Source organism: Clytia hemisphaerica, unplaced genomic scaffold (genome assembly GCF_902728285.1).
Source record: "Clytia hemisphaerica strain Z4C2 unplaced genomic scaffold, Clytia hemisphaerica genome assembly, whole genome shotgun sequence".
Taxonomy (NCBI): Eukaryota; Metazoa; Cnidaria; class Hydrozoa; order Leptothecata; family Clytiidae; genus Clytia; species Clytia hemisphaerica.
In genome coordinates this window covers 165,230-192,346 of record NW_027103890.1, presented here as the reverse complement: position 1 = coordinate 192,346, position 27,117 = coordinate 165,230, and the positions used below count along the sequence as shown (strand labels likewise).

At 34.4% G+C, this 27,117-nt stretch overlaps 2 protein-coding genes across 5 annotated transcripts in view; one reads left to right on the top strand and one right to left on the bottom strand.

Moving 5' to 3' along the window:
- The window catches only part of LOC136808574 (all trans-polyprenyl-diphosphate synthase PDSS1-like), a 176,056-nt gene that overhangs the window by 124,152 nt on the left and 24,787 nt on the right, over positions 1-27,117 (bottom strand). The gene's annotated exons all lie outside the window — the stretch shown is intronic.
- On the top strand, positions 81-6,138 carry LOC136808561 (heterogeneous nuclear ribonucleoprotein A1-like). 4 transcript variants are annotated; one of them, XM_067065087.1, is made up of 6 exons: positions 81-840; positions 1,225-1,317; positions 2,013-2,060; positions 3,471-3,704; positions 3,909-4,359; positions 4,843-6,138. In XM_067065087.1, the coding sequence occupies exons 1-5, from the start codon at positions 195-197 to the stop codon at positions 4,355-4,357; spliced, it is 1,470 nt and encodes a 489-aa protein (XP_066921188.1). In that variant the 5' UTR covers positions 81-194; the 3' UTR covers positions 4,358-4,359; positions 4,843-6,138. The 4 variants fall into 4 exon arrangements, with proteins under 4 accessions (XP_066921188.1, XP_066921189.1, XP_066921191.1 ...); XM_067065088.1 differs by having other exon boundaries at positions 82-831; XM_067065090.1 differs by lacking the exons at positions 2,013-2,060; positions 3,471-3,704 and having other exon boundaries at positions 85-831.

Below are 27,117 nucleotides of genomic sequence, written 5' to 3'. Positions count from 1 at the left end.
TTTATTCTCCATCATTTTGTGACAGCAGATAATGTCACCTCCTTAATCTCCTGACTAGTGCTATTTCGAAGCAAGAACACGCGCTCGTCTGCTCGTGGAACAAAGAATCCACCTAAATCGATCTTGAGCAGCAGGCAGGCAGTGCTGAACGAACTTTCAACACCGTTTTCTTATAGTTTAAATCATTCAACACGATGGAATCAGAAGAACAAGAAAGAAAACTCTTTGTTGGAGGTTTGAATAAAAACCTCACTGACGAAGATTCTTTACGAGCATTTTTCATTAAATATGGAGGTATTATCGATTGTACTATAATGAGAGATGCTGACAAACAATCTCGTGGGTTCGGCTTCGTTTTATTTGATAGCTCTTCTTCTGTCGACGAAATTATTACTATCAGAAAAGATGGCAAAGTTTTTACCCTCGATGATCATCACATTGAGGTGAAAAGGGCTCTACCCAAAGTACCTGGAGGAACTGCAGGTTCCTCAAGAACTGGAGGACTGTATCGAAAAATTTTTGTTGGAGGTTTACCAAATGTTATTACTGATGACGATTTGAAAAAGTACTTTGAAAGATTTGGTAGAGTTGTTGAAACTGAACTATTGAGAGACAGAGAAACAAACCGACTTCGTGGTTTTGCTTTTGTTACTTTTGATGATGAAGACTCAGCAGATAAATGCATCCAGAGAAGAACACATGAAATTTGCAAGAAACTTTGTGAAGTTAAGAGAGCTCAAACCCGATCCAACATCAAACATGATGATGACGACTTCCGGGGTGGTAATCGATATGGTGGCGGTCGAGATCGTGATGATAGACATGGACCTAGTAAGTCAGGTGGTGTATTTTAGTTCAGTAACTCGTACCTTTTTAACTTTTTACTGTATAATGAAGATAAGGTATAAGATACTTTGTTAGTATACTCCAGTTGTTCTGATAAAATTATTTTCATGCATCAGTCAGAGACCCACTTTCTAGTTCAAATTATTATTCTTTTTTAGTTTCCAAGACAGTCGGTTCCTAGGACCTAGGTCTCAAAAAACAATTTTTCTGAGTTTTCACCTGGTGGATGATTAGAAATAATTTCAGTTAATTCTAAATAAAATTTTCTGGATGATGCCATGTAGCACCACCAACTGAGTCTTGAACCAATATTATCAAAGTGCGTCCTAGACCATCTTCAATGTGTGAGCTTAACTAATCTACTTTGTTCAATTATAGGTTCTGGTGGTCTAGGAGGCTTAGGATCAAATGAATTAAACCAACTCATTCAGCAGGCTTATTTAATGGGTCAACAAAGTGTCATGAACTCGGGTATGTATTACTTATTTAAGTAGCAAATAAACTCATGCATTTTCTGAATATATATCTTTCTTATCGTAAGTTAGTCTAATATCAACATCCCTCGTCTAATCCCGACACCCTTCTTTAGAAACGGGGAATAATATGAAAGCTTGAATCACTGATTGAAAAACAAACATCAATCTCTGACCATTAACAAGGAAAAACAGTTTCAGCCTTTCTAACGATTTCAGCTGATAAAAAGGGTGTCGGAATTAGAAGAAGGATTTCAACATTAGACCAAGTTACACCTCAGTTAGTTTTCTTTGTTCACTCAACCTAAGGTTCCAGTGTTGACCACTTCAACAATTAAGTTAAAATCAGCCATCCTTTCAGGTAAATAGGCAGTAAGCAGTAGCTTGAATTGATTCCTCATTAACAGACTACCTTGAAGATCAGAATTCAGAAAAGTGAATAAGAAACTCAAATACTTCAATGGGAACAAAAATTTTCGTAGTTGAGCTCATCTGTGAAATTTTAAGATTTCCAGGGAATCAATTTCATGATTGACTCTTATTGTGAGATAATATTTTCACGATTCTGTGCTATTTTCGCTATTTTACTGTAATGTAAAGAAATTTTATTTTTAATAACTTAGTATTAAAAGCCTGCCAAGTTTGAGACTGAGTAATGTTTCTTATCGTGACCCTTATTTTTAATTCTCACAGGATACATTGGTCAAGTAGAAGGTGCATCAGTGAATGCAGATTTAATTGGTTTAGTATCAGCTTAATACCTCAGTGATATAGCTACATTCCCAGGAAAATCGTTTAGAGATGATTTGTGGACCTACCCTGGTGGGGTGAAGGTCCTATAAATTCACCTCTGTCCGTCCGTCCGTTCGTTACCAGCTTTTCTCGAGATTGAATCATAGGAATCATTTGATTTTTGGTACAAAGGTACAAAACGGTGGTGGCCAAAATGAGACAGAGCCCGATTATCGAAAAAAAAATTTTGGGGCAAATTTGGGCCAAAAAGCGGCTAAAAAACAGGTTTTTTGGACTTTGTGAAAAATTGGATCACTAAATTTATTTGATTTTCTGCATGATAGTAGGGTACCATCATAGGTAAAAGATGGCTCAAGCAGATTTTTGCAAAAAAATTTATTTGGCTTAAAAAACGCATGTTTATCTATAAGAATCACTATTAATAAGCACACATCAATGTTCTTAGTCAAATTACTCAATTTCTTTATGAGATAGAAGTTTTTTTTGCTCATGAGGGCTTACTTTTGAAGAATATGTGTGTTTAGACATGAAATTTGGGTTGCTTGGCGTGTTTTTATAGAAAAACTGGCCAAGTTCAATATTTTTTTATAAGCACATTATCAATTACTTAGGTATTAGCTTTTCTTTTTGCACAAAGATGCACAACTATAAACTCTCGAATGTGACTGAGCCCAATTTTCGAAAAAAAATGTTTTTGAGCAAATTTGGGCCAAAAAACGGCTAAAAAAAGGGTTTTTTGGACTTTGTGAAATATTGTTTTTTTGAAAATATGAAAGAATATTTCAAGATTTTAAATTTTGGTTTCTAAACGTTTTTTTAATAAGAAACAAACGACTAATTTTAATAAATCGTCGCTATTTGTGTTCTGAATGATTGTTTAACGTTCATGCTCACGTTGATATCAATTATATATGTGTTAAATGCATAACCAGGTAGGTCCATAAAAGTATCACTTGTTTGTCTCTTCAGACTGTCAGGCTTTTTTTTCAAGAATAGGACATTCTATTCAACCATTTAAAGAGTGTTGATAGACCTTTAACTTCTTTTCTAGATTTAATTTAATGCTTCACATTTTTTTTGCCTTTTTCACACAAATATAACTTCGAATTTAATCCATGTTGAATTTTTTATTGGGTTTTTAACTTTAAATACTCCTGTAAATTTGTCATTTGTGAAGGCTATGAAGACAAGGCTGTTTAACTGATCTTTGGCTGATTAGCAAATTTACAGAAGTAAATCTAGAAAATTTAGCATTTTTGGCTTGTGGAAATAAGTCTTCCTATCCAATTGAAGTAGCACTTAATTTTAATGTAAACATTGGCCAACATTTGCCTTTTGACAAAGGTTAATGGGGTTTGCTTGCGATCCCTCAGCTATTTCTTGATTATCTTATTTCAGCTTGTCAGTCTATTGTTACCAGTAGTCAACCCATCAGTAATAGTAGCTACGCTCCAGTAGAAGATCGTGCATACGAGGAAAAGTATTATGCAAGAAAATGGGATGATGGAAGAGAGTACAGGAGATCAAGTAGATACAGTTGGCGTCGATCTAAACATGAAAGCAGTCGTAGTGATGATTATAAACAGAAGGATAAGCATTTGGAGTCAAAGGATTACAGTGCCATGCCACCAGGTTCTTCAAAGCTTTGAACAAAATCTTTTAAATTTCTACGTAGTAGACTTGCTTCTGATATATGAAGTGTTCTATTTATGATCAACAGTTGTATTTCATTTGCTTCGAAACGGTGGTATTATTTAAGAGGTGTTTCTTTTTTAAAGACCCATCTGTATACTAATTTATCAACTGTCAATTATAAAATTTCATTATTCTATTCAGCTATTCAACCACCAACTGCTGCATCTCTTCTGAATCAATTGAATCCTTCCCCTTATGCACAAAATGCACCTGCAGCTAATCCAGCATTATTACAAGCTCTCATTAACCAACAATCTGCTCCTGCCCAAGCTGCACCACCAATGCCACAACCTCAAGTTCAACAACCTGTTGTAGCTGGGCCAGGTGGAAACACAAATCAACTTGCCAATCAAATTGCCCAATTACTTCAAGGTAGAGGTGGCGTTGATCCAAATGCTCTCAATGCACTTATTAAACCCGAAGAAAACCGACAAGGTGCTGCCAAACCACCTGCTCAAAATGGAAGCTATTCTACATCATATCCAGCTTCCTCAACATACGATATGTATTACAACCAGAATAACGCACCAAATGCTAACTATGGTCCAGCAAAAGAAGATGGTGACAATAAAAGATATCGACCATACTAAAGGTAAGTGAAGTGTTTAATGGAGTAGAAAGCAGGGAGATTGCTGTTTGATATGCATATCGCAAAATCATTGTGAGTTGCTTGAGAAACTAGCAAGACATATGGGGTAACAAGTTAAGGGCAAGATTTTTTGAGTCATGCCAGTAGAGATTGTTGGAGAACATTTCTTAAGCTTAATGTTACTAAAATGTTACCTGTATCTAAATTCAGTTATAAGTCTTTATTATAACATAAAAGCTTTTACGAGTTTCAAAATTCACAGCTATCTGTATCTAAGGTTTCTTGAGTGGTTTCATAGATTCCGATAAGATTTTTTAACAAATAAAAGTAAATTTAATACAAGTTGAATTATCTAGAAATAATTGGGAGGCAGGGCAAATGTATAGACTGAAGAAAGGGGTCTGAGATTTTGACCTGAATTTTCTTTTCAGACTAATAGGGTATTGAGCTAGACTCAAATGTATCATTTCATAATTTCTATTTCAGAAATCGTCGTCAGGCTAAAAATTTGTCAGAATGAAAGACTTATTAAAAAACTATAAAATAGCATTCAAGGAGACATTTGAATCACAAGCACGTACAGTTTTCCTGAAGACTTTGGTGGTGGGAAGTAAGAAAAAGTAATAATAACATATGAAAATAAGACTTGTTAACAAATTATTCCCAAAGACAAGATATTGTTTGGTACTCTTGAGTCTATCATGAATAATCGCTAAACTACAGTTATTAGTCTGAACGATTCTGATTTATCCTGGTTTTAAAGATCATCTGGTAAGCATATTCAGACTTTTGAATTGAGAGTTTAAAACAGCTTTCCCTCCCGATCAGTATTACTCAGAAGATGGCAGTAGTGAGTTTCATCAACACAGCATGTCCAATCGTTCAACAACCGAAAGTTCATACAATCACACAACGAATAGATGTCGTGTATCCAGCCAGTAATTACTAGTAATCATTTTTTATATTATCTTACACCTTTATGTTTGTGATGTATTTTGTAATATATGTAGTATTATGTTTTCTATTTTGAAGTTCATATTGGGCTCTTCCAGAAAAAATTATACATGGGGGGGTGGAGGATATTTTGTCCGGGGGGGGGGTAGTAAAAAATCATCAAAATTTGCCTTGTCCGGGGGGTCAGCAGATGCTTGTCCGGGGGCCAAAAGTCACCCTGTTCGGGGGTAAAAAATCACTAAAAATTGTCATATCCTCCACTCCCCCCCCCCCCCATGTACAATTTTTTCAGGAAGAGCCCATTTTGTGTTTTCTCTAATAGTAAGCCTCAACAAAGTATCTTCAGTGGCACGAGTTTAAAATTTTGAAAACAACTGAAAGGGGTTCAAGTAACATTTCAAACTTTTTTTACAGGAGGTTTCTCAAGTTACTCTTTCAACCCTGTGGACTTTTGACAAATGTTGGGAACAAGACCAGTCGTATGTTGAAGAGGCTAGTGCAAGTCATTTAGATAATGAAAAGATATTTTACTTTTTAGTCGAAGTAGATTTGAGAGAAATCTTGAAGTCAGAGCAGTTAGCAGTATTTGTGTTTATGTAGTCCCAGCTTTGTCCCTTTCATTGTGTTTGTAATAAAAAATATTTTTTACCTACGAATTACTATTTACCTTAATTAATTTTGCACTTTTTATATACTAAGATTTTACTTACATGCATTTTGTTTTGTGCACACACTGCTCTCTCTTCAGGTTTTTCTTTTTTATACTCGACCAGTTTTTAAACTTATCAATAATCAAAAGAGTTACCATGGAAACAAATTGAAAATATATTCTTTTGTCTGAAATTTCTTTTGATCCCTTATCTTCTCAACATTATCCTACCTGTACTCCAGAATCGTTTCAAACAAGAAAGTGCCGCCAACAAGTACAAATAATTACGTTAAATTTCGCTTGGATCTGCTTGGATAAATGTTCACGGTTTTTGTAAATTTTGGGTATTTTCAGAGTCTCGCGAAATATTTAAAATCCGGACTGGGGCCAAAACCTTTAATAACCTTAACCTTTCCAGCGCGCAACTTTTTAAATTTTCACGCTGTCAGCGCGCAACATTTTTTCAGAAAATAGACATGTTCAGTTATTTGATCATAACTCAAGAACTAGGAATCTTTAGAAAAAAAGTAAGGTATCCCTGAAAAGCTACTTAAATTCTACAACTTTTAGACCAAGTACCAATCCAAATAAAATATCCCAACAAAAATGGTAGCATCACGTAAACCACATTTTTTTTTCACGTTTTGCGGTAATGTCACTTTTTTTGCATTTTTCACTTCTAGAGCAAAAAAAAGTGGGGGGGAAGTTAATTAAAAAATCTGTCTTTGGCTATTTATCAATCTATACATCATTTTGAAGTAATATACCAAAAATCAGCATCCAGAAAAATCTGTATGTGTCACACCAGCCTCCCAATTACCGGTCACTTTTGCCAAAAATCACGATTTTCGGCTAAAAAAATCTAATATATACAATTTTGAAGTATTTTGATGATAATGTGTTTCCAGAAGCAGCTACAACATCAAAAATGGTGTAAAAGTATTCCCCAACTATCTAAACAACACTTTCAGCCAGTATTCTTAGCTCCTGAAGCTTTTGAAGGGTATCGGCTACCGTGAAACTAGATGGCATAATGGGCGACAGTTGCAAAGTTTCCAAAAACCGTAAGCCTTTTGAAGCAAACTCATTGCTATCAAATCTAGTCTCTTTTGCCCATAAGGAATGCTAAATGTCATCATAATAATTCCATGTGGCTGTTATGTGGTTCCTGCCATCAATTTGATCCATATAAGCTGTAATCAGGACATCGTTATGAGCCAAGAATTTCGGGGATCGATCGACCGTTGCTGGTGGAGCGGAAGAAGTAGTGCAATTCAACATAAATCCAGGCTTTTCAAATTCTTTGGTGCTCCTTTGAAATAGATAAGGTGTAGAAAACACTTTTGCATTGAATTTGTCCACTTTCCATGCTCCAACCTGAATAAAAAGTAAAAAGTACTGTAAGTTTGGGTCGACACCGATGGTTTGTCGAGAAAAGTGGTCAAAATGACAAATAAATGAAATTTTTATGCTAAAAACAAAACACAAAATATAAGACATACTTACTGGATGTTTTGCCATTATAAAAACAATGTTTCCATGAAGAAAAGTGGCCTAAACCAGTCAAAAAATCCAAGAACTTTAGCAGTAAGTTTGAAAAACCCATTTCTTGGTCGCCATCTTGATTCAGTGTTTTTCTCTACCTTTTCTCCGAAATCTGCTGCCTCACCACGTGATCAAAACATTACATCACCATATATCAAAAGAAACCTTAGAACCTCTACTTTCCGTTTCTCTTTACTTCTACGGCTAGCAAAGAAGCCAATTGGAGAAATATAGCTTAGAAGATCACTATGTCAAAAAAACGTATATACTCGTCCGCCGGAACGTATGCTCGACGACTATACTCGTCCGCCGGGCTGAAAATGTTAATTAATGCTTAAAAAACCTTGGTAACTGGCTTTTAATATTAAGAGGTCTCCAAAAAGAGTTGGTACCGAGGGGTAAACCACTTGAAAAAAGGTGGACGATAGTTTTTGAATTTTCATTTGACTTTTTTCAAACTTTAGTTTTGACTTTTTCCCGACAAAAACGCCCACCGCCTTCGGGCGCCCAAATCTGTTCAAAAAAGCCAACCGCCCACAAATTTTGCTCCTCCCATCTGCCCATTCAAGAAACTTTTTGTAGAGGTGTACGATAATTTTTCGAGTGATTTATCCCCTCTGTTGGTACTATGTACTACAATCATGGTTGAAATCTATTGAGAATTAAGCTTATTTCCTCGCTTTTCGAAATTTGGATTGGAGTTCGGGCGAGAAAGTCGATTTTTGACCATCTCTCAAATTTAATCGGATATTTCAATTTGGCTCGGGTTTATAGACCCCAGGCTATAATCCTTATTAAGGGCTCTGACCATAGTCCAAAATTGAATAAAAAAGTTATATTTCAGGTTCCTTAACACTTTTAACAAAGAATTGCCTTTATAAATTGCTTTTTAATCGAATCCCTTAAGAGTAATTAAGAATTTAATTGCAAAAATGACGTTATGAACTTTAAAAAGATGTTAATAATATGTTGCATCACCCCCTTTTACAAAAAGTGCTTAGTTTTAATGGGTAATTAATTTTTTTGTTTCAAAATTTCTTTACACTGTCCGCAAAGAATTGAACTATTTTAAATTGCGGAAAATTTTTCTAAACCGATATGTCAAAAGTTATGACTGTTTTTTTAAGCAAAATCCAGATGAAAAATTGATGAAAAACTACTATTTTGAAGATTTCGAGACAAAGAAGCATTTACAATAATTTTCCGCAAAAATTTTTATTGTTCGGTAAAAGATACACCATCTACTGCGAAAATTTTTTAAAATTGTTTTTTCTTCGCCGAAACTAAGCTCTTCAAAGTCGAAATACTCTTCCTCGCAAATGTCTTCATTTTCTTCTTTGTCAATTTTTTTCAGTGCAATTTTTGAATTTTCAGATTCAAGAATAGTTTGTCTGAACAGAAAATGTATAACATGCCATAGTTTTGTTGGTTACATCAGTCAGAAAACACATTTTAAACACAGCAATTATGAAAAATTCACTATGGTCAGAGCCCTTAAGACAACAGCCATCCCCGTAAAAAATTCCCGTCTTCACGTTTGTTCCTCTTAGATGAAACTCGTCTTATAGTGGGGTCGTTTAGCATAATTTACAGGAAAAAAATAATTGCCCCCGCAGGAGCGCAGCGACGAGGAGGCACTCATAGCTTCACGCATAGATATTGGACTGGAATCTCGAATCTTTGCGTTTTTGTTTGTAATTTGATTTCCGGCCAATTAAATGTTCCGCAAAAATATGGCGGTAAATTATACAGCGGTAAATATTATACACATTTTCATATTACGTTATATACTATTACCATTATTATATATTACATTTCATTAGTTTTGATTTTAGCATTGAAAAGCTGAAGCGAGTGTTATAAATGCAAATTATAGAAAAAGTATATAATTACACCATAACACGAGTTACAATATTACATTTGCAAATCAAAACAAACAAAATGGCAGACTGGTTATGATGATCACTGGTTATTATGATTCTTTCGTCTTTGACTGGAAAAAGTGTTTTGTATGGCTAATTTTGTTTCTTGTCTTTGAAACTGAATAAATACTGTAATTTAGTCAGAAGTTCATTTCAGCAATGATTTCAATTCTTTTTCTGGAATCCTTGAAGAAGTTTGCTCAAGTTTTCAAATGTACATTTGTTGATATTTTTGTTCAATCTGTAATTTATCTTTGTCTGTTATTTTATTAATAACTACCTTCATTGTTTATAGATCTTCTTGAGCTTTAAAGAACATTATATGGTCGTAACTCAGGAATGTCTTTCTTAACTTGGTAAGACAAGATACCGGCAAAGTACAAAAAAGTAGAATGTATGTGTGTATATGAAAACAAACTTTGATAGATTTACCTCACTAACTTAGAGTGTTTTCACTGTTTGTTCAGTGTGGTAAATCTAATTGGAAAACCTGATAAAAGTTTGTATAGGCGCATTTTCAACTTTTTCAGTTGTGATAGCCTACGTAATAGACCTTTTTTCAAAGAGGATGTCCTGTTGAATAATTATGTACTCCAGCCATAAAAACAATGATATAGCCATGCATAATTACTGTATCATGCATATTGTAATAATTATGCATGGTTTTATCATTGTTTTTCTGCTGGACTACATAATTATTCAACAGGGTGGCCTCTTTGAAAAAAGGTCTATTGTCTGCGCTGCGATCATCACCTTTCAGCTTGGAGAAAAGATTGCATCATGTAAAAGTACTATGCACTTTGAAAAAAACTAGGCGCATTTCAACTTTTCTCGACTGTACGTCTGAATGGACCACAATGGCATTCCTTTATTTTTCTTTTGACCAACAACATAAAAGATTTTGCTTGAGAAGTGCAATCACAGCGTAGGCAAGTGGAGTCCTGGCCTAAGCTAGGATTGGTTTCTATTTCGCCCTATTTAAGATGACGCAGAACTTTTTGATAAATTTTATCAGCAGTATCCTCTTGCCTATTGTTTATTAGGCAAAGTAGCAATAGAGAATCAATCAATCAATCAATCAATCAATCAATCAATCAATAATTAAATCAATCAATAATCAAATCAATTAATTATTCCTGATTATTTTTTATGTTTCAATCTTTAAAGCATTAAAAGCTTTATAAATCTATTAAGCATTAAAAGCTTTATAAATCTTTAAAGCATTAAAAGCTTTATAAGTGCATGACATGACCTTTCAGTGGGGGCATTTAGTGAAAGCTATGACTAGTATATAGCTGAAACTTTCTCCAGACCTTCTCTATAGGATGCTTATGCCTCAGGAAAAAAATCCCCTAGAATCCCGCTGGTGGAACATTTCCTATTTGGGCAATTTCTTTTTTCCCCAGGCAAAACCCTAAGGGCGAAATGTTTTGAAAATTTCAAACTCATTTTCAGATAATATAAGGTATACCATTCGAAAGCTCTCAAAAAACTATACAGAAGACTTTTAAACGGGTATGGCCGATTTCATTACCTAACTCGAGATGTTTCATGCGCAAGTTCCACTTTTCGCCACATTTTGGTCTAAAATTGACCAAAAATTGCACCTTCTGCGTGAATTATCTCGAGTTAGGGTAATGAAATCGGCTATACCCGTCTAAAAGTCTTCTATATAATTTTTTGAGAGTTTTCGAATGGTATACATGATGTTGTCTCAAAAAGAGTTTTAAATTTTTGACCTTAGGGTTTTGCCTGGGGAAAAAAGAAATTGCCCAAAAAAGGGATGTTTCACCAGTGGGATTTTAGGGGATTTTTTCCTGAGGCATAAGCATCCTATAGAGAAGGTCTGGAGAAAGTTTCAGCTATATATTATTTTTTTTCTGCAAACAGCCTGTACTTTTGTAACACGACCACACTATTAGACTAAAGCATAGTCTACCTATTTTCATGCAAAGAAAAAAACGAACATTTGTTTTGATTGAAACGTTCTTAAACAACCGAATTAAAAAATGTTATTTTCTCAGCCTCAGCATGTTTCTTGTTTTTAGGTATTCTGAGCCTCATTTTTCTTTTTAAAAAATATGTATTTCACAACTAACATGCATAGTTTGGCAGTAAAAGTGGCACAAATCAGTGAAAATATTACACGTCTTTTTTTTTTAAGAAACACACTTTTAAGAAACATGAGGCTCAAAATGCCTAAAAACTAAGAAACATGCTGAGGCTGAGAATGAGAAAATAACATTTTTTAATTCGGTTTTTTATAAGAACCTTCCAATCAAGGCTAATTATGTCAAAAAGTTTAGAAACATGTAAGAAACATTTAAGGCTCAAAAGGCCAATTTCTTAAGAAACATTGAGGCTGCTTGGTAAAACTAGTTTCTTAAAAAAAAAGAAGACGTGTACCCCATCCGCGAAATTAAGTCTCCGAGGAATCTTAAAATTTGGCGGATGAGCAGGACCACGAAAATTAATCCCATTAAAGTAAAAGAAGACTTTTTTTAGGGAATGGAGTTCACAGTGGCGACCCCCTGCATTCTTGGGGGTTGAGGATTTTCGATTTTTTTAAATATTTCCTTTCCAGAAGGAAATATTTGTTAAAACGGTAATTTTTCTCCTTCTCAGGGGGGGGGGGGGCAAGCAGTTAGTACACGACACCCATGACACTTAGTACCGTGGTGGGTCCATTTTTCAAATTTTCAAAATGCAGTTAGTACACCAGTGTACTAACTGCCAAAAGGGGTGGTGTATACAGAATTTTGGAAGAAAAAAGGTGTATTAACTGTTTTCAAAACGAGAATTTTAAACTAGATTTCTCAGATTTTTACTGTTATTAGTTTATGAGAGGTTTATGGTTCTATCTTTTTTATGTATCTTCTTTCTAGGACAGTCAGGAATACCTTTTAACAGCTTGACACATGACATTACAATTCTAGGAACTCTTAGAACTCTTAGAAATATTCAAAATAAAACATTCAAATTTGAAAATTTCGAACTTTCGAACGTTTTTTGTTTTGTTTTGGTAATCCGATCATCCGATCCATAATCGGTAAAGATAGAAAATTATCTAAAGATGGTGGATAAGTTGCTGAACAAACATGCTGTGTTTTCTGTCTAAAAAATGTTTCTGGAAAGTCATTATTGTCACTTTAACTAGGTTACAAACTGGTTAAAACTACTTTTTTCCTCAGTTTCATCGAGAGATATGATTATACTTTTTACAAAAAAGGAAAAACTGGGAAAATGACTCTTTTTGTGTGTTTTTGTCTCGTTATTTTCATCAATTCCCCCCCCCCCCACCAGCCCCCACTGCGGTTGACCTACTCCATAATTTGTTATATTTTTATTTGTTTGAAAGTAGTTAGTGGTAAAAACCTGGTAAAGACAGGTAAAAACGTAAAAATACACCTCATAAAACCTCCCTGGGTGTGAAATCAAGGACACTTGTATGTAAGGACACTTGTCCTTGGTGAAATTCACCTGGAAGGTGGAATGCACCGTAGAGAGACGGATCCTTATTTTGGGGGGTGGTATATATATTGAGCAAGGTCAAAGACAGTTAGTACACGGTGTACTAAGTGACAGGGGGTGGTGGTGGGGTACAGATTTTTCCAAAAATCAGTTAGTACACATAGTGTTCTGTACTAACTGCTTGCCCCCCCCCTGTCCTTCTCCTTCTTCAAGTCTAACGCTCGGTTTTGGTCAATTTCGTGAGTTTTGTACATGAGTTCGTCATTGCGCCCGTCAAGGGCGCCTTAATGAGGAGTACCTAGGGAAAATCTCACGATTCAGTTTTCCGGCTCGATTATTCATGTTTGTTCTCGATCATTCATTTTTTATTTTGTGTTTTTTTTACGCATGTTAATGTTAACAAAGACAAGAGCCTTGCTCGATTTAAACTACTTTTCGTAGTATTTCCCCGATTTCCTATCTTTCTTCCGATCGGATTCATTAAAAGGTTATTCAAGATGGCTACCGAAGCGATAGTTTTTTGATCATTTGCATGCTGGCATTGCAAGTTTCATTTTTTGAATTAGCTCTAACTTGGCAAATTAATTCTTGCATCAGGGACATCTTTTTTGCATCGTGTAAAGACTTTATTTGCTCTAGTTTTCGTTGATTTTTATGAACTATTTTTTACCAAAAGTGAGACTTATTTTTTGCTTTGTTTTGGTTTGTTGTTATGATTCCATGACATTCCATGATGATGCGATGGTTGATTGCAATAAAAAACATATTTTCCTGTTGGGCTTGGAGAAAGTTATGGATGGATTATTGGATGAAGTATCCTAACGTATACATTTCCTATGTAAATGTAATGAAGAAGAAGAGAGAAGTAATTTTCACCAAATATGGCGGCTTTTACTGCAATTTGATTGAAGACGATAATGTGATGAACGTATGAATAGATCGTATACTGGAATTTCATTAAGTAAGATGAAAGTATCTTTCAACAAATTATGGACAAAAATCCAGACGGTGCGATTATCGATTTGCAATTGATGCATTGGAGTTTTTTCACCGCTGCTGCGATTTGATATTTAAGACGATGATGCGATAGATGATTTGATGAACTTTTAGATCATTTATTATCATAAAGTGTTACTGGGATTTGATTAAGTAAGACCAAAGTATTTTTCAACAAATTATGGACAAAAATCCATTATTAATTATTGTGATTGCGATTGATTGATGCATGGGTTGGGCGGCAATCGAAAATATGTTCCGTTCGCGTCAAAAATCTTCTTAAAATTGAGTCGGTCGGTCGGTAGTAAATTTAGTCGGTTTTTTTGGAAAATGGTTTCAAAGTATATATAGTTATTAATATTTATTCGTTCGCTTGATGAAAAATTCCGACAATTTTCTGACTCGTCTGACTTTGTCTGCCAAGTTGGTCAGTCGGCTGGCGCGAACGGAACATATTTTTGATTGTCGCCTTGGAGTTTTTCACCAAACTGCGATTTGATATTGGAGACGATGGATGATTTGATGAACTTTTGGATCATTTATTATGATAAAGTGTTACTGGAATTTGATTAAGTAAGACCAAAGTATTTTTCAACAAATTATGGACAAAATCCAGTTCTTGTGGTTATTAATTGCGATTGCGATTGATGCATGGGTTTGAGTTTTTCACCACTGCGATTTGCTATTGAAGACAATGGGTGGTTTGATGAACTTTTAGATCATTTATTATGATAAAGTGTTACTGGAATTTGATTTAAGTAAGACCAAAGTATTTTTCAACAAATTATGGACAAAAATCCAGATGGTGCGATTATTGATTATGATTGATAAATAATCAATTATGATTAAATATCGATTGCAGTCGATCAGTATCAATTTAAGTACATTACGTCGATTACCCATTGATTTTTACTGACTTAATAACTAATTGACACATTAACGCAATCGATAGATAATTAATATATACTCACAATTGTTTCAATAAACTATGTATCAATGCAATCAATATTTTATAGATTACTCATTGATTGCAATCGATAATCGATTTTATCTTTTTTTTTATATTTTATTTATGTTTTACTGAACTAAATTTCTTCTAGATGACTTTGAGTGAATTATGTTTAAAAAAAATATTGATTTTTGTTGTTCTGTTGTTGTATATTGATTTTAGGTGTTTTACACTTGGAAGCTGCTAAATTTATTTTTTCCTGTACAAGGACCATAAAGGAGTGGCAAAGAAAACTTCTTGTGTGATTTTTAAGAAAAAAATATATTGTTTTGTTTTTACACATTTTCCTTTCAGTTCTTATAAATAAAACTTAAAAAAGCAAATTTTATTGCAACTTTCTGACTCATTTAACATGTCATTGAAATGGTTTACAGAAACTGTAATTATTTGGGCCTCCTGCTTTTTGTTTCCTTGGTTATCACTAACCGACGTCAGTTTCCCAGAAAAACATTGCAACGGGCGCATCATAGCCTTGGCTATTAGCTAGTTTTACGTGATGCGTGATTATTGTGAACCGGAAAGTTAAGTGTGATCGCATATAGTTTTGGGTCATCACTGCTGGGAGCCTTCTTTAATGAATTTCAGTCAGTAAATTCCTTGTCACAGCTCTCTTCTGTCCAAACTTATAAACTGAAAGAATCTGTCAATTTTGGGGAAAAGAATGCTTCAGTCTCTTTCACAATTTATACAGGAACTGAACTTGAGCACATTTTATAAATTCCAGTATCATCTTCTTGTCACTCTCCCAGCATTCCAGCAACACAAATTAACAATGAAAGAATCTGTTATATTCTGTATAAGAACTGTAAATTAGTATATCTTTGTTCTTTGGCACTATTACAGTACTGTAATAACTTTCTCACCAACAAGCAAGTGTAATTTAGGACAGTGCCAAATTTATGCCAATGAAAAAACCCATCCGTGTCTGTGACTGTGTTGTAAGTTGTGAGTCATGATATTTGTTGCCATCATCAACCATCAGGGCGGACGGAAGGCATTTTGACATCTGAACATCCACCTGAAGAAAACCCTTTTTAACGAATATTTCCCTTTTGAAAAACGGGAAATATTTAATTAAATTAAATACTAGGTCATAAACTAGTCTCTTCTTTGGCAACGTTAGAATGACATGAAACTAATATTGAATTAGTAGAGGAAATCGAGACATTATCACTGGTCAAAATAGTATGTAAAATTGTAAAGTTGTGTAGATGCCAACTGGGTAACTGGGACTAGAGATGCCTGGAGAGATGAAAATTGGTGTTGGGCAAGATCATACATCGAATACTTTGATCGGATTAAGTTTCGCGAGTTTCGCGAATTTTGCTCTTTTTTGCGAAAGTTTGTATCGCGAAAAATCTAAAATTGCTCATTCGCGAAAGTTTATCTCGCTAAATTTTGCAACTTTTCCAATTCCATTTCCAATTCCTAATTTCTCGACCTCTGGAGCTATTGAGCCACTTCCAAATGGTCAAATCCTCACAATTGCATGGCCCTGGTGAGAACTAGACCCTTGGGAGTTGGCTGGGTTCTGTGGTTTGGTGGTTTGTTTTTTAATCAATTTCTTCATTCGCTAAAGTTTATCTCGCAAAATTTTAGGATAGCTCCAATACACGTATTTCCTATTAGCGGATTCATGTAAAAAAGTCACGAAAAACGTCGAGCAAGTCTCTGATTGGCTGAAATATTGCATATACAAGCATATTTTTCAAAATTTCCAGAGTATGAGGTAATCTTTGCATGCCTCCGCCAATCAAAAGTTTGTTTACTCGACGTTTTTTCGTGACTTTAGCATGAATCTGCTAATAGGAAATAGGTGTATTCGCGAAAGTTATACGCAATATTTCGCGAATTTTTAACCTCGCGAAACTTTTTCTCGCGAAAGTTAATCCGATTAAAGTAGTTACAGGTAGTTAAGTTAAGTGAGAGCAACGTAACAGACTTAAAATGATTTATCAAATTTTGAAGGATTTTTTATTCCAGCTCTATGTCCAATGAAACGAGCATTTAACTGTTGTGCAGGTCTCACCAACGTATTGAAGACGACAAGTTGCGCAAGTGAAGAAATATTTAACATTAGGGCTGTTACAAGTGATCTTAGTTAGTGCCCGGTGGAACAACACAGTCGTAATCTATCATAGTACAAGAACTGGTAAAATTATCGATCATAGCAAATTTCTCCTTCAATTGACATCTACTCGAATCACAAACTGAGAAAAGCTTCTTGGGAGTTCTATTTGTAGGCAGCATATAATGGCTAATAACTTTACAATCATATTTGTTTTTTAATTTAATTTTTTTTTTATTTTGAACATCAGAAATTTTCAACGACAACAGATCAATTTCTCTTCGAGGCAACATGGTGAATATATGTATTTGAATTACCTTAAGGGAAGAAATCTTTGGCGGAATTTAATTTCGCGGCTCAAGGTTGAAAATTCGCAAGTTTCATGGAATTTAATTTCGTGGTTGAGGACATTTTATGTCTACGAAAAGCCCTATTTTGCCCTAAAAAGACCAATTGTAGGGGTGATTTTTTTTGCCAAAAAACCGCAAAATTAAATTCTGCAAAAATTTGTTCCGCGAAAATTTCTTCCCTTAAGGTAGGTTTACTTGAATCTTTTTGACTTCTTGTAATCATGGTAACAATATTTTGGAACTAAAAATCATAAAATGCTGGACGAAAACAAATGACAGCAAGGAATAAGATTATTGGAGATATCCCTAGTCTCGATTTCCAGAGCATTAAAACCCCATTAGAAAATAGAAAATAAAATAAAAAAGCCGTACGGAATTAGTTTAATGGTCTGGAAACATTGCTCACTTTTTGACGATTTTGAGGTTGGAAAAACTCAGGCAAATAGCGCAGAATTCTGCGCTACGGATTTTTAGAAAGTTTTCTTTGCGGCTTGTTCAAAAACTTTTAATTCATGATTTTCATATCAAATTTTTCTTCTTCATTATGTTCTGTACAAAAGTTTATTTTAGATAAAAGAAAGAAAAAAATGTTTTATCCATAATAAATGAGAAATTCAGGAATGTCACTAGACTATTGATTCCTTTTTGTCTCCCAAGAATTCTATTTTTTTTTCGCTTCTTTGTATAATGTTCTGTAGTGGTTTTTATGGGCATACCGGATAAGTGGGATGGGGGAACCTGGGAACCTAAAGTGGGAACCTAAATGAACACCGGAAAAGTGGGATGGGGGAACCTAAGTGGGAACCTAAATGAACACCGGAAAAGTGGGATGGGGGGACCTAAGTGGGAACCTAAATGAACACCGGAAAAGTGGGATGGGGGAACCTAAGTGGGAACCTAAGTTGTTTAATTATTGATAGAATTGAAATATTTTTCTTTAAAAACAAATACATAAGCGAAAAATAAGACTTGCTCGATAGCAAGTCTTATCGTAGTTTAAGAAGAATTCGTTTATGTTTAAATAAATAGGTCTATTGAAAATGGCGATTTGTGTTTACTTTTCAAATTTTGAAAATTTTGAAAACATGTGCACATATTTTTTACCTGAAAAGTGGGATGGGGGAACCCGGGAACCTAAAGTGGGAACCTAATTTGTTATTATTATTATTTTTCTTTAAAAACAAATACATAAAGATAAGAAAGATATTATATGCAAGGAAAGAAAAAACCTTTTATCATAATAAGAACACCAGTTATTTACTTTTTACATTACGGTTCGCAAACAATAATGTTGAAAATAAAACAAAGGGAATTTATTTATTCAATTAGCTCAAAAAAGTATGTTTATTTATCAGCAGTTTTATAGTGCATCTTTTTGAAAGGTTCTTTTTAGTAAATTGACTTAATTGACTTTAAACTTTAAACCGTAATATCTTCAAATCTAGAAGGAATTAGAAGTTCGTTCATAGCTCGATGGATAACTTAGAGCCTCTTCTTTCTTTTGCACGGATCTAATTTGCTTGAATACAGAATCTAGTAAAACATTATTTACGATCTAGTTTTTGTTCACTCTTGATGCAATACACATTGTTTTTTATTAGCAGCTCCAATTTTCGAGTCAGGGCTGGGGTCGCTTAGCATTTAACGGATTCTAGCTCGTTTTTCTTTCTGTACCAACCAAACAGTACAGCGTGTGAATACACTTCATTAATTAAAAATGTTTGATAGTAAAATAGAACATATTGCACGGCTTGCCACGTTTCAATACACATAAGCATAGATCCACGGGGGGGGGGGGCACTCAAGGTAAACGACCTACCGTACGTGCGGCCCTTTTTTCCAAGCTTCCCAAAGTACACTGTAAGGGTGGAAATTAGTAAAAATGAGAATAAGTGCACTCTAAGGGTTTAAAATTTGGTCAAAGCCAGTCCGGCTTTTAGAATTTCATCCGAACAAGTGTCATGTTTTAACACTGGGTAAATTTTGGAACATCAAATATGTCCATCCCTATCAGGATCTGTTCTAGAACATGTTGACCAAGAAAAAGATCTAGGAGTGATAATCGATAGTGACCTGACCTTTGAAGCCCATATATTCAGTAAAATTAAGAAAGCTAACTCTATCGTTGGCTTGATTAGCAGGAGCTTCGAATTTCTCTCACCAGATATGTTTCGAACGCTTTTCATTGCATTTGTCAGACCCCATTTGGAATATGCACATGTAGTATGGTCTCCAAGGCTAATCAAACATATCAATGCAATCGAGGGCGCCAACGAAGAGCTACAAGGCTAGTTAGTTGCTATAGAAACTACTCATACGAAGATCGGCTACGACTCATCAATCTACCTAGCCTAAAGACCAGGCGGCAAGTTGGTGATATGGTGGAAGTTTTCAAGAACCTCCACATTTATGACGAGTCTATAAGATCAGAGAAATTTACTCCTCGAACACGACCACGACGTCAGCATGATTACGAGCTTCAAAGGAGCTTTGCTAATGACGGTATGAGAGGCTACCAAAGCAACTCTCTTTTTTACAGAAGTGTGAAACCTTGGAATGATCTAGAAGAAGATATTGTTGAAGCACCATCCTTACAAGTCTCCAAAGAGCGTTTGATAAAAGAAAGGGAGAAAAAACTTTATAAAATGTAAAATCAAAAGTTCTGTTCCATAGGAGGTCAATAGACGTGCGAAATATATTGCTATAAAAAAAAAAATAAAAAAAATAAATAAAAAAGATAAAAAATTAGGTTCCCACTTTAGGTTCCCCCATCCCACTTTTCCGGTGTTCATTTAGGTTCCCACTTAGGTTCCCCCATCCCACTTTTCAGGTGTTCATTTAGGTTCCCACTTAGGTTCCCCCATCCAACTTTTCAGGTGTTCATTTAGGTTCCCACTTAGGTTCCCCCATCCCACTTTTCAGGTGTTCATTTAGGTTCCCACTTAGGTTCCCCCATCCCACTTTTCCGGTGTTCATTTAGGTTCCCACTTAGGTTCCCCCATCCCACTTTTCCGGTGTTCATTTAGGTTCCCACTTAGGTCCCCCCATCCCACTTTTCAGGTGTTCATTTAGGTTCCCACTTTAGGTTCCAGGTTCCCCCATCCCACTTATCCGGTATGCCGTTTTTATGTGGAATTAATAGTCTAGATCTAGACTGAAATATCTGTATTATATAACATTTTATTTTAAAGCTACGTCACGTTGTAGTAATAGGTCACGTGTACTTATTTTTTATAACACGTGTTTTTCTTTTGAAACATTTTTTAGTTCAAGTTTAGACCCGTATCGGACAGTTGTCAATTTTTCTTGGAGATTCTTTTTAATATCCCTAGATCCATTTACCGTAGCAAATGCAATTTACTCTGCATCGGTGATTTAGCCTAGCGTACATCGTGCTGTTACTTGTAATCGCACGATGGGTTATTTTTTCTTGTTTGGCACTCCCTCAAAGAGAGCAATTAATCGCGAATTGCATCCTGTAGAGGGCAATTAATCGTTAATCACACTCTCCAATGCCACGCCAATGTTTACAAAATTATTTTATTATTCTTTCTTACATTTTATTTTGCATCGAATGTTTTAATTGCATTCGAAATTTATTTTGTGAGCAAGAAAATCAATAAACAACAATAAAGGGCTACATACACTACACAATATATTGTCAGGCAATATATTGATGATATATTGCTGAATGTCGACAATATATTGAAATAAGGTGTGTGCAATATATTGTCAGCTCGATTTGCAATATTCCAACAATAAAGGGGGATTGTTTACAGAAAGAAAATTCCTTTGTATAATAGAGTACCAGTTGTTTACTTCGTACAATACGGTCCGCAAACCATATTGTCGAATATTGTCCGTCAATATATTGTGTAGTCTAAGTAGCCCTTTATTGTTGTTTATTGATTTTCTTGCTCACAAAATAAATTTCGAAGAGAAAGAGAAGAGAAAAATATAAAAATCTCTGTGTAATTTCTTTCCTAACTGGGAAAAAATAGTGAAAGCCATTGTGCAATTAGCTCGTAATCACAAAATAACTGGTACAATTCGAAAATTGCACTCGTTATCATGTGATTACATATACTAAGCAAAATCCCTTATAAAATTTAATTTTGAGAAAAAACACCCCTATTTGAAGGTCGCTTGCGGTGATCGATTACCACCACTAGAACCCATTTACCTTTCCATTCCTAAAATATAGGGTATTAGCAATGTATAGCTAGCTGGGAAACTTTTCACCTCAAATCTGTCTGGTCTAAAAGACTTTATGATGAAACATCGATTAGATCTTGGAAATTGATTAAGTTTCGAAGTTTATTTTTACATTTTGTTTTAGCCTAGAACGTGGGGCAGCCAAAAGATTTTGATGAAATACAAAGTACTCTTTTCATAACGTTCTTTCATCGTAAATGATGAATGCCTTTCTTTTTGCTAATCGATTTGCCAGTAGAAAGCTTCAGTGTAAAGTCGCTTATACTCTTTTACCGACACTAGAGAAAAAAGAATTAATCGACTTTGAAATTAAATTGGAGTTCGATTATGATATTTCATTCCATGGATGATTTTCAACTGTCAAGATTAAACAAGTGCTTAAATCTTTTAATCCATTTTACAATATTTTCATTATCTTATCGAAAGTAACCGTGACCATTCGAAACAAAAAACCTACAATTACAAATTCCAGTTTGATAAGCAGCGTCGACATATATACACACCCACTCTTTTGTACCCCCTTAAACTCCATACAAAGGGTTCATTGTTCATAAATATCTCTATATATAAGATCTGGGGTATCGGAGAGTTCATTGCAGACGGGATTGCAGAAGTACATCGTTTAGCAGATACTAAGGAAAGCACAACAAATCTTTGCTGGTAAGCTTTTTTTAATCTATAAGCATTTTTTACGTATCGCTTTTGTTATCATTCAGACAGTTTGTATATATGTAACTTTTATAACTCTTATCGGTTTCCATAAGGTGATCAAACGAGTTTTGTTTTTTCAATTTTTCTCGTATATTTACCTGTCGTGGCACAAAATAAAAGTCTCACAAATTCTCTTTTTTCTTTTTAAGGTGGTAGTCTACCGCCAGATTTCAAAAGTCAAAAAATCACATTTTTTGCAATAACTCAAGAACTTCTTTACATTTCGTAATGAAATTTTCAGGAAATGTATATCAACTATTAACATTTCTAAAAATAAAAAAAAATTCTAAAAATAACCAAAGACGGGGGTAAAATCAGCCAGGGGGTAAAATACTTTATTTTGCTTGTGTCAGGTTTTCTGAATAGTCGGCTTGACCTATGAAGTTAGTTTTTTTTTTAAATGACTAATATTTAGAAAAGGTCTGGAATGAGTGAAAAAAAAAATTGAAATTTTTTTCCAGGGGGTAAGAAACTGAAAAAAACGCTTTTTTGAGATTAAAAATCAGGAAACCATTTTAAAACTTTTTAATCCATTCATTCAATACACAATCATGTAAGGAAACTTCCCTGAAAATTTCAAGTCTGTAGCTACTCTCAATCCTAAGATATTTCTGACAAGGTGAATGCAAACCCCCGGAAACGCGTTTTGAGAAAATCAAAGAAAAAGGCAAAAGTCTGCAAAAATGGGTATTATTTTAAGTTGGAAAGCTCTTTTCAAAAAATTTCTTCACTGAATACTCATCCAACCAGTCAGGTTTCAAAAGTTAAAGTAAAACATTTCACAAAAATTGATCCGAAAATTAATAAGCGGGGGGTTTGGAATAAGAATGTCCTGGTTGGAAAAATTAATTAGCGGGGGGGGGGTGGCTATTAGGAACCCGAGAGTACTAGGGTTGAAGAATGTCAATTGGACCTGAGAAAAACCGGCTCTAACAGAAAATAAAGTTACCCTTACAGAGACAAGGCGGAAAAGTGGCTCTTAGAGCACATTTTCAAAAAATTTTCTAACCTTCTAATAACCTTAAATAATTCAGAGACTTGGAAGGTCAAAAACAGAACCTTAACATCAGCACATACCTGGTACCTATTTATACCTAAGTGCTCCCCCACCTTCACCATTAAAAGAATGCAAAATAGAAAGGGGCTAGAGCTTTATTGTTACCCAAATGGGAACTGTCCCAGTGTGGCCAAGTTACATATCAATATATATCTTTGACTATTTACAAAAATATTAAAATGTTTACACCTTGTAGATAAATCAGAAAACAATATTTCACAAACTTTTACTCATATAGATTGTTGACCTCTAATATATCTGTCCAATTCCAACGGTAGAAAACTTTCTACTTTAGCATGACTTGGTGCTGAGAATTTTAGGCAAAGTATCTACATACTTTTGAGCACAAATTTGGAAAATTACATAAATATTTTAAATTTTATGGAAATTTAAATTAAAATTTTTAAGGCCAATTTTTTATCTGCAAAAATGTTTTACCTTAAAGCTACTGCTACTTTATTACTGCTGTTACTTGCCTTGCATCTATATCATTGAGAGGTGGAGTTATATATTTTTTGAGAATTTATTGATTGAATAGTAGGAAATCGGAGAAGGTCAATCAAATTTGATTGATTTCCATTTCTTTTTTTGATCAATAACCAATTAATTTGTTCCAATATTCGATATATAGGTAATGAAGCCCATTAGAAAATTTTGAGTATTGATCATTGATTGGATTTGAATGATAGCATAACATCATCGAATACCTATCAATTACTGTACGTTGGTCTAATGTCAACATCCGAAAGCATCCAACGAGGACCTTTTTTTAAATATCTGTTTCCCAGACATAGCTTTCCTGGAAAATTTGATCTGTTGGCCGAATATTTCAAAAATCTTATTCCTAGAAATGAAGATCTGTTTCTCCGCAAAACCTAAATTTTTAATCTCAAAGTATCTTTCCTAGAAAATTTGATCTGTTTCCACAATTTTCAGAATTAAAATTTTGATCTGTTTTCCCAAATAGGATATCTGTTCCCCTCTCCTGGAAATTTTCATCTGTTTCCCTTTCTTTTTGTTATTGATATCTGTTTCCTCCATAAAGTTCAATCTGTTTCCAATGCAATATCATCTTTTTTGGAAACAGATATCTGTTTCCCAATCCAATTTATTATGTCATCTCCAAGAAATATTGATATGTTTCTCTCTGATGACGTCATCAGCTGGAGCGGAGAAACAGATAGTTTTAAGGAAAAGGTCTCTCCTAGAAAATCGGATCTGTTTCCCCATTTCTCAAAAAAAGCTCTCTCCTGGAAAAGGGAAACAGATATTTCGGGGAAATGGGCTCGTTGGCTGCTTCTGAACATCCCTCTTCTAATTTCAACATCCTTCTTTAATGATAGGAATAATTGGAAGGTCAGAATCGCTGATGGAAACTATTTTTCTTTGCTTAGCAATCAGAGAAGAAAATACCTTTTGTCTATAAGTGATCCCCAAGGTGATCCCAACTATGGTGGCCCATAAGTGCCAAGTAATTTTTTATTGAAAAACTCAAAAAAATATTTTTTTTATAAATGAAAATAACTTTCATTTTACAATTTAAATTAACTTTCATTTCAAAATCAATTTAAAAGTAATTTCGTTTTCAAAATGACTTTAAAAACAACTTAAAATACGACCCAGCAAGGCCACACGGGGGCCACACAAATGATTTAAATTTTGTTTTAATTCTCATTTACTTTTCGATATCATTTTAAAAAGCATTTTGTTTTTTATTTTTAAAATCACTTTTCTCACGTAGCCCATCAGTGCCAAAGACAGCTTTGTCTCCAGACCCCTACAGGCTTAAAAGATTGAAGTTACTATGGTTACTTATTGGTTTGTTTACAGTTCACGGCCCATCAAGGCCAAAACAACTTAGTGCTTAGACCCAAACATTTTTTACAAATGTGTAGGAGAGTATAAAATGGTATCCTTTACTCCAGTGTTCTAAAGTACCATAAATGAGAGATTTTTTGTCCGTCACAGTGCTTTTCCTTTCTATTGTTCATTGTTTGGCTGGTGGGTTGTATTGTCTTGAAAATTTTACTTCTTTTTGCAGACAAAATTATTCATCAAACAATGGGCAACATGAAAGAGCCTTTGTTTTGATGTGTAAATAAAGAGTCGAATTTTTTCTTAATATGCAGCATGCGAGCATGAAAGGAAAAATGTTGAGAAGAGAGGAAATACACTTTTTTTTATATAAGAACAATTTTATAAGAACAATGAGGCTCAAAAATGCCAAAAAATAAGAACAATTTAAGAACAGTAGAGAGGCAGAAGTTAGAGAGTTATAGCAAAAAGAATCACTGGTTTCTAAAATCCTCTAAATAGTAAAGTAAATAGCCAAAACTTGTTTTTTACCTTAGAAAAAATAAGAACAAAATAAGAACAATTCAAGGCTCAAAGTGCCAAAAAATTAAGAACAGCCGAGCCTCAGCAAAAATTTACTGTTTTTTATAAAAAAAAGAGTGTAATAGGAGGGAAGTTTTATTTACTTCCAACCCCTTTCATGTTGCCGCCATATGCTTCAAATTTTTTGTCTCCGAGGAAAACCCAATGTGACCCCCCCCCTTAAACAAACAACTGGTTCGTTCCATTATCAAAAGAAACTTTATCTGTTGAAATTTACTCATTTCTATGAATGGCCTCAATGGGCTGTCAGATCAATTCATTTAAAAAAAATTAAAATTGATTTTAAAATGACATGGCCTCGATGGGCTGAGTTGGAAATCGTTTTTGAAAACAAACCCGTTTTAAATTTGAAATGAAAATTTAGTTCAAAACTTAAATTAAAAGCTATTGCAAAAGTGAATGTGGAAAGTAAATTATTTTGAATTTTTTTTATAAAAATGTCAAAACAATTTAACTTGGCTCTCATGGGCCACCATACCCAACCTTCCTATTATTCCTATCTGTAAAGAAGGGTGTCGGAATTAGAAGAGGGATCAGGGCCCACGCCATGAATTTGAAAGTGGGGGGCCAATAAATATAGAGTCTGAGGAGTTGCTTTACTTTGCAAAAAAGTGGGGGGGGGGGGCATGGCCCCCCGGTGGCGTGGGCCCTGGGGATGTCGACGTTAGACCAAGTTACGGTACCAGAACCAATCGATATCCAGTCAATTAATTTGTTATCGATGTGTCATCGATTGAAAATGAATCAATTGTTTTGAGTGGGAGTCTGGCACTGTATAAAAAAGTTTGTCTTTTGAGTTATATATCTAATCAATCAAAACTCAAATCCATTGTACAGTATTCAACCAAACTTGATACAAATTTATTTTACAGTAAGATTTTGATATAAACTTCAACAACAGTTTTGCCGTTTTCCCTCGCATTAACTTCTACCACTTATAGATTGACACCCCCTGCTATAAATTCTTCTGTGAAATAGTAAGTAAATGATAATCTGTCTTACAACACAACTTAATCAAATATCAACAAATAATTCTACTTATAAAAATGAAGATCATACCTGTCTGTGTTGCCTGTATTATTTATTGTTGTTGTGTGTAGTGATGTTTAATGAGCAACTCTAATTGTAAGATTCATATCACTTTATTGGTGCATTTACTAACCACACAAATATAAAATATGTAATGCTGTCGTGTTGCTCGAAGCTTATCATACCTGAGCTAATGACAACAAAATTTATATTTAAAACTTTTTCCCGGATATCGGCCTGACTTACCGCTAGAAGGCAAGGAAACAGGTTGGTACCCGTTGTAGTTCCTGGGTCATAGTTCAACAGAGTGGACACGAATTTAGTTCAATATAAGTAATCTATATTAAAACACGATACCAACAATAAAATTCAAATAAATATATACAAA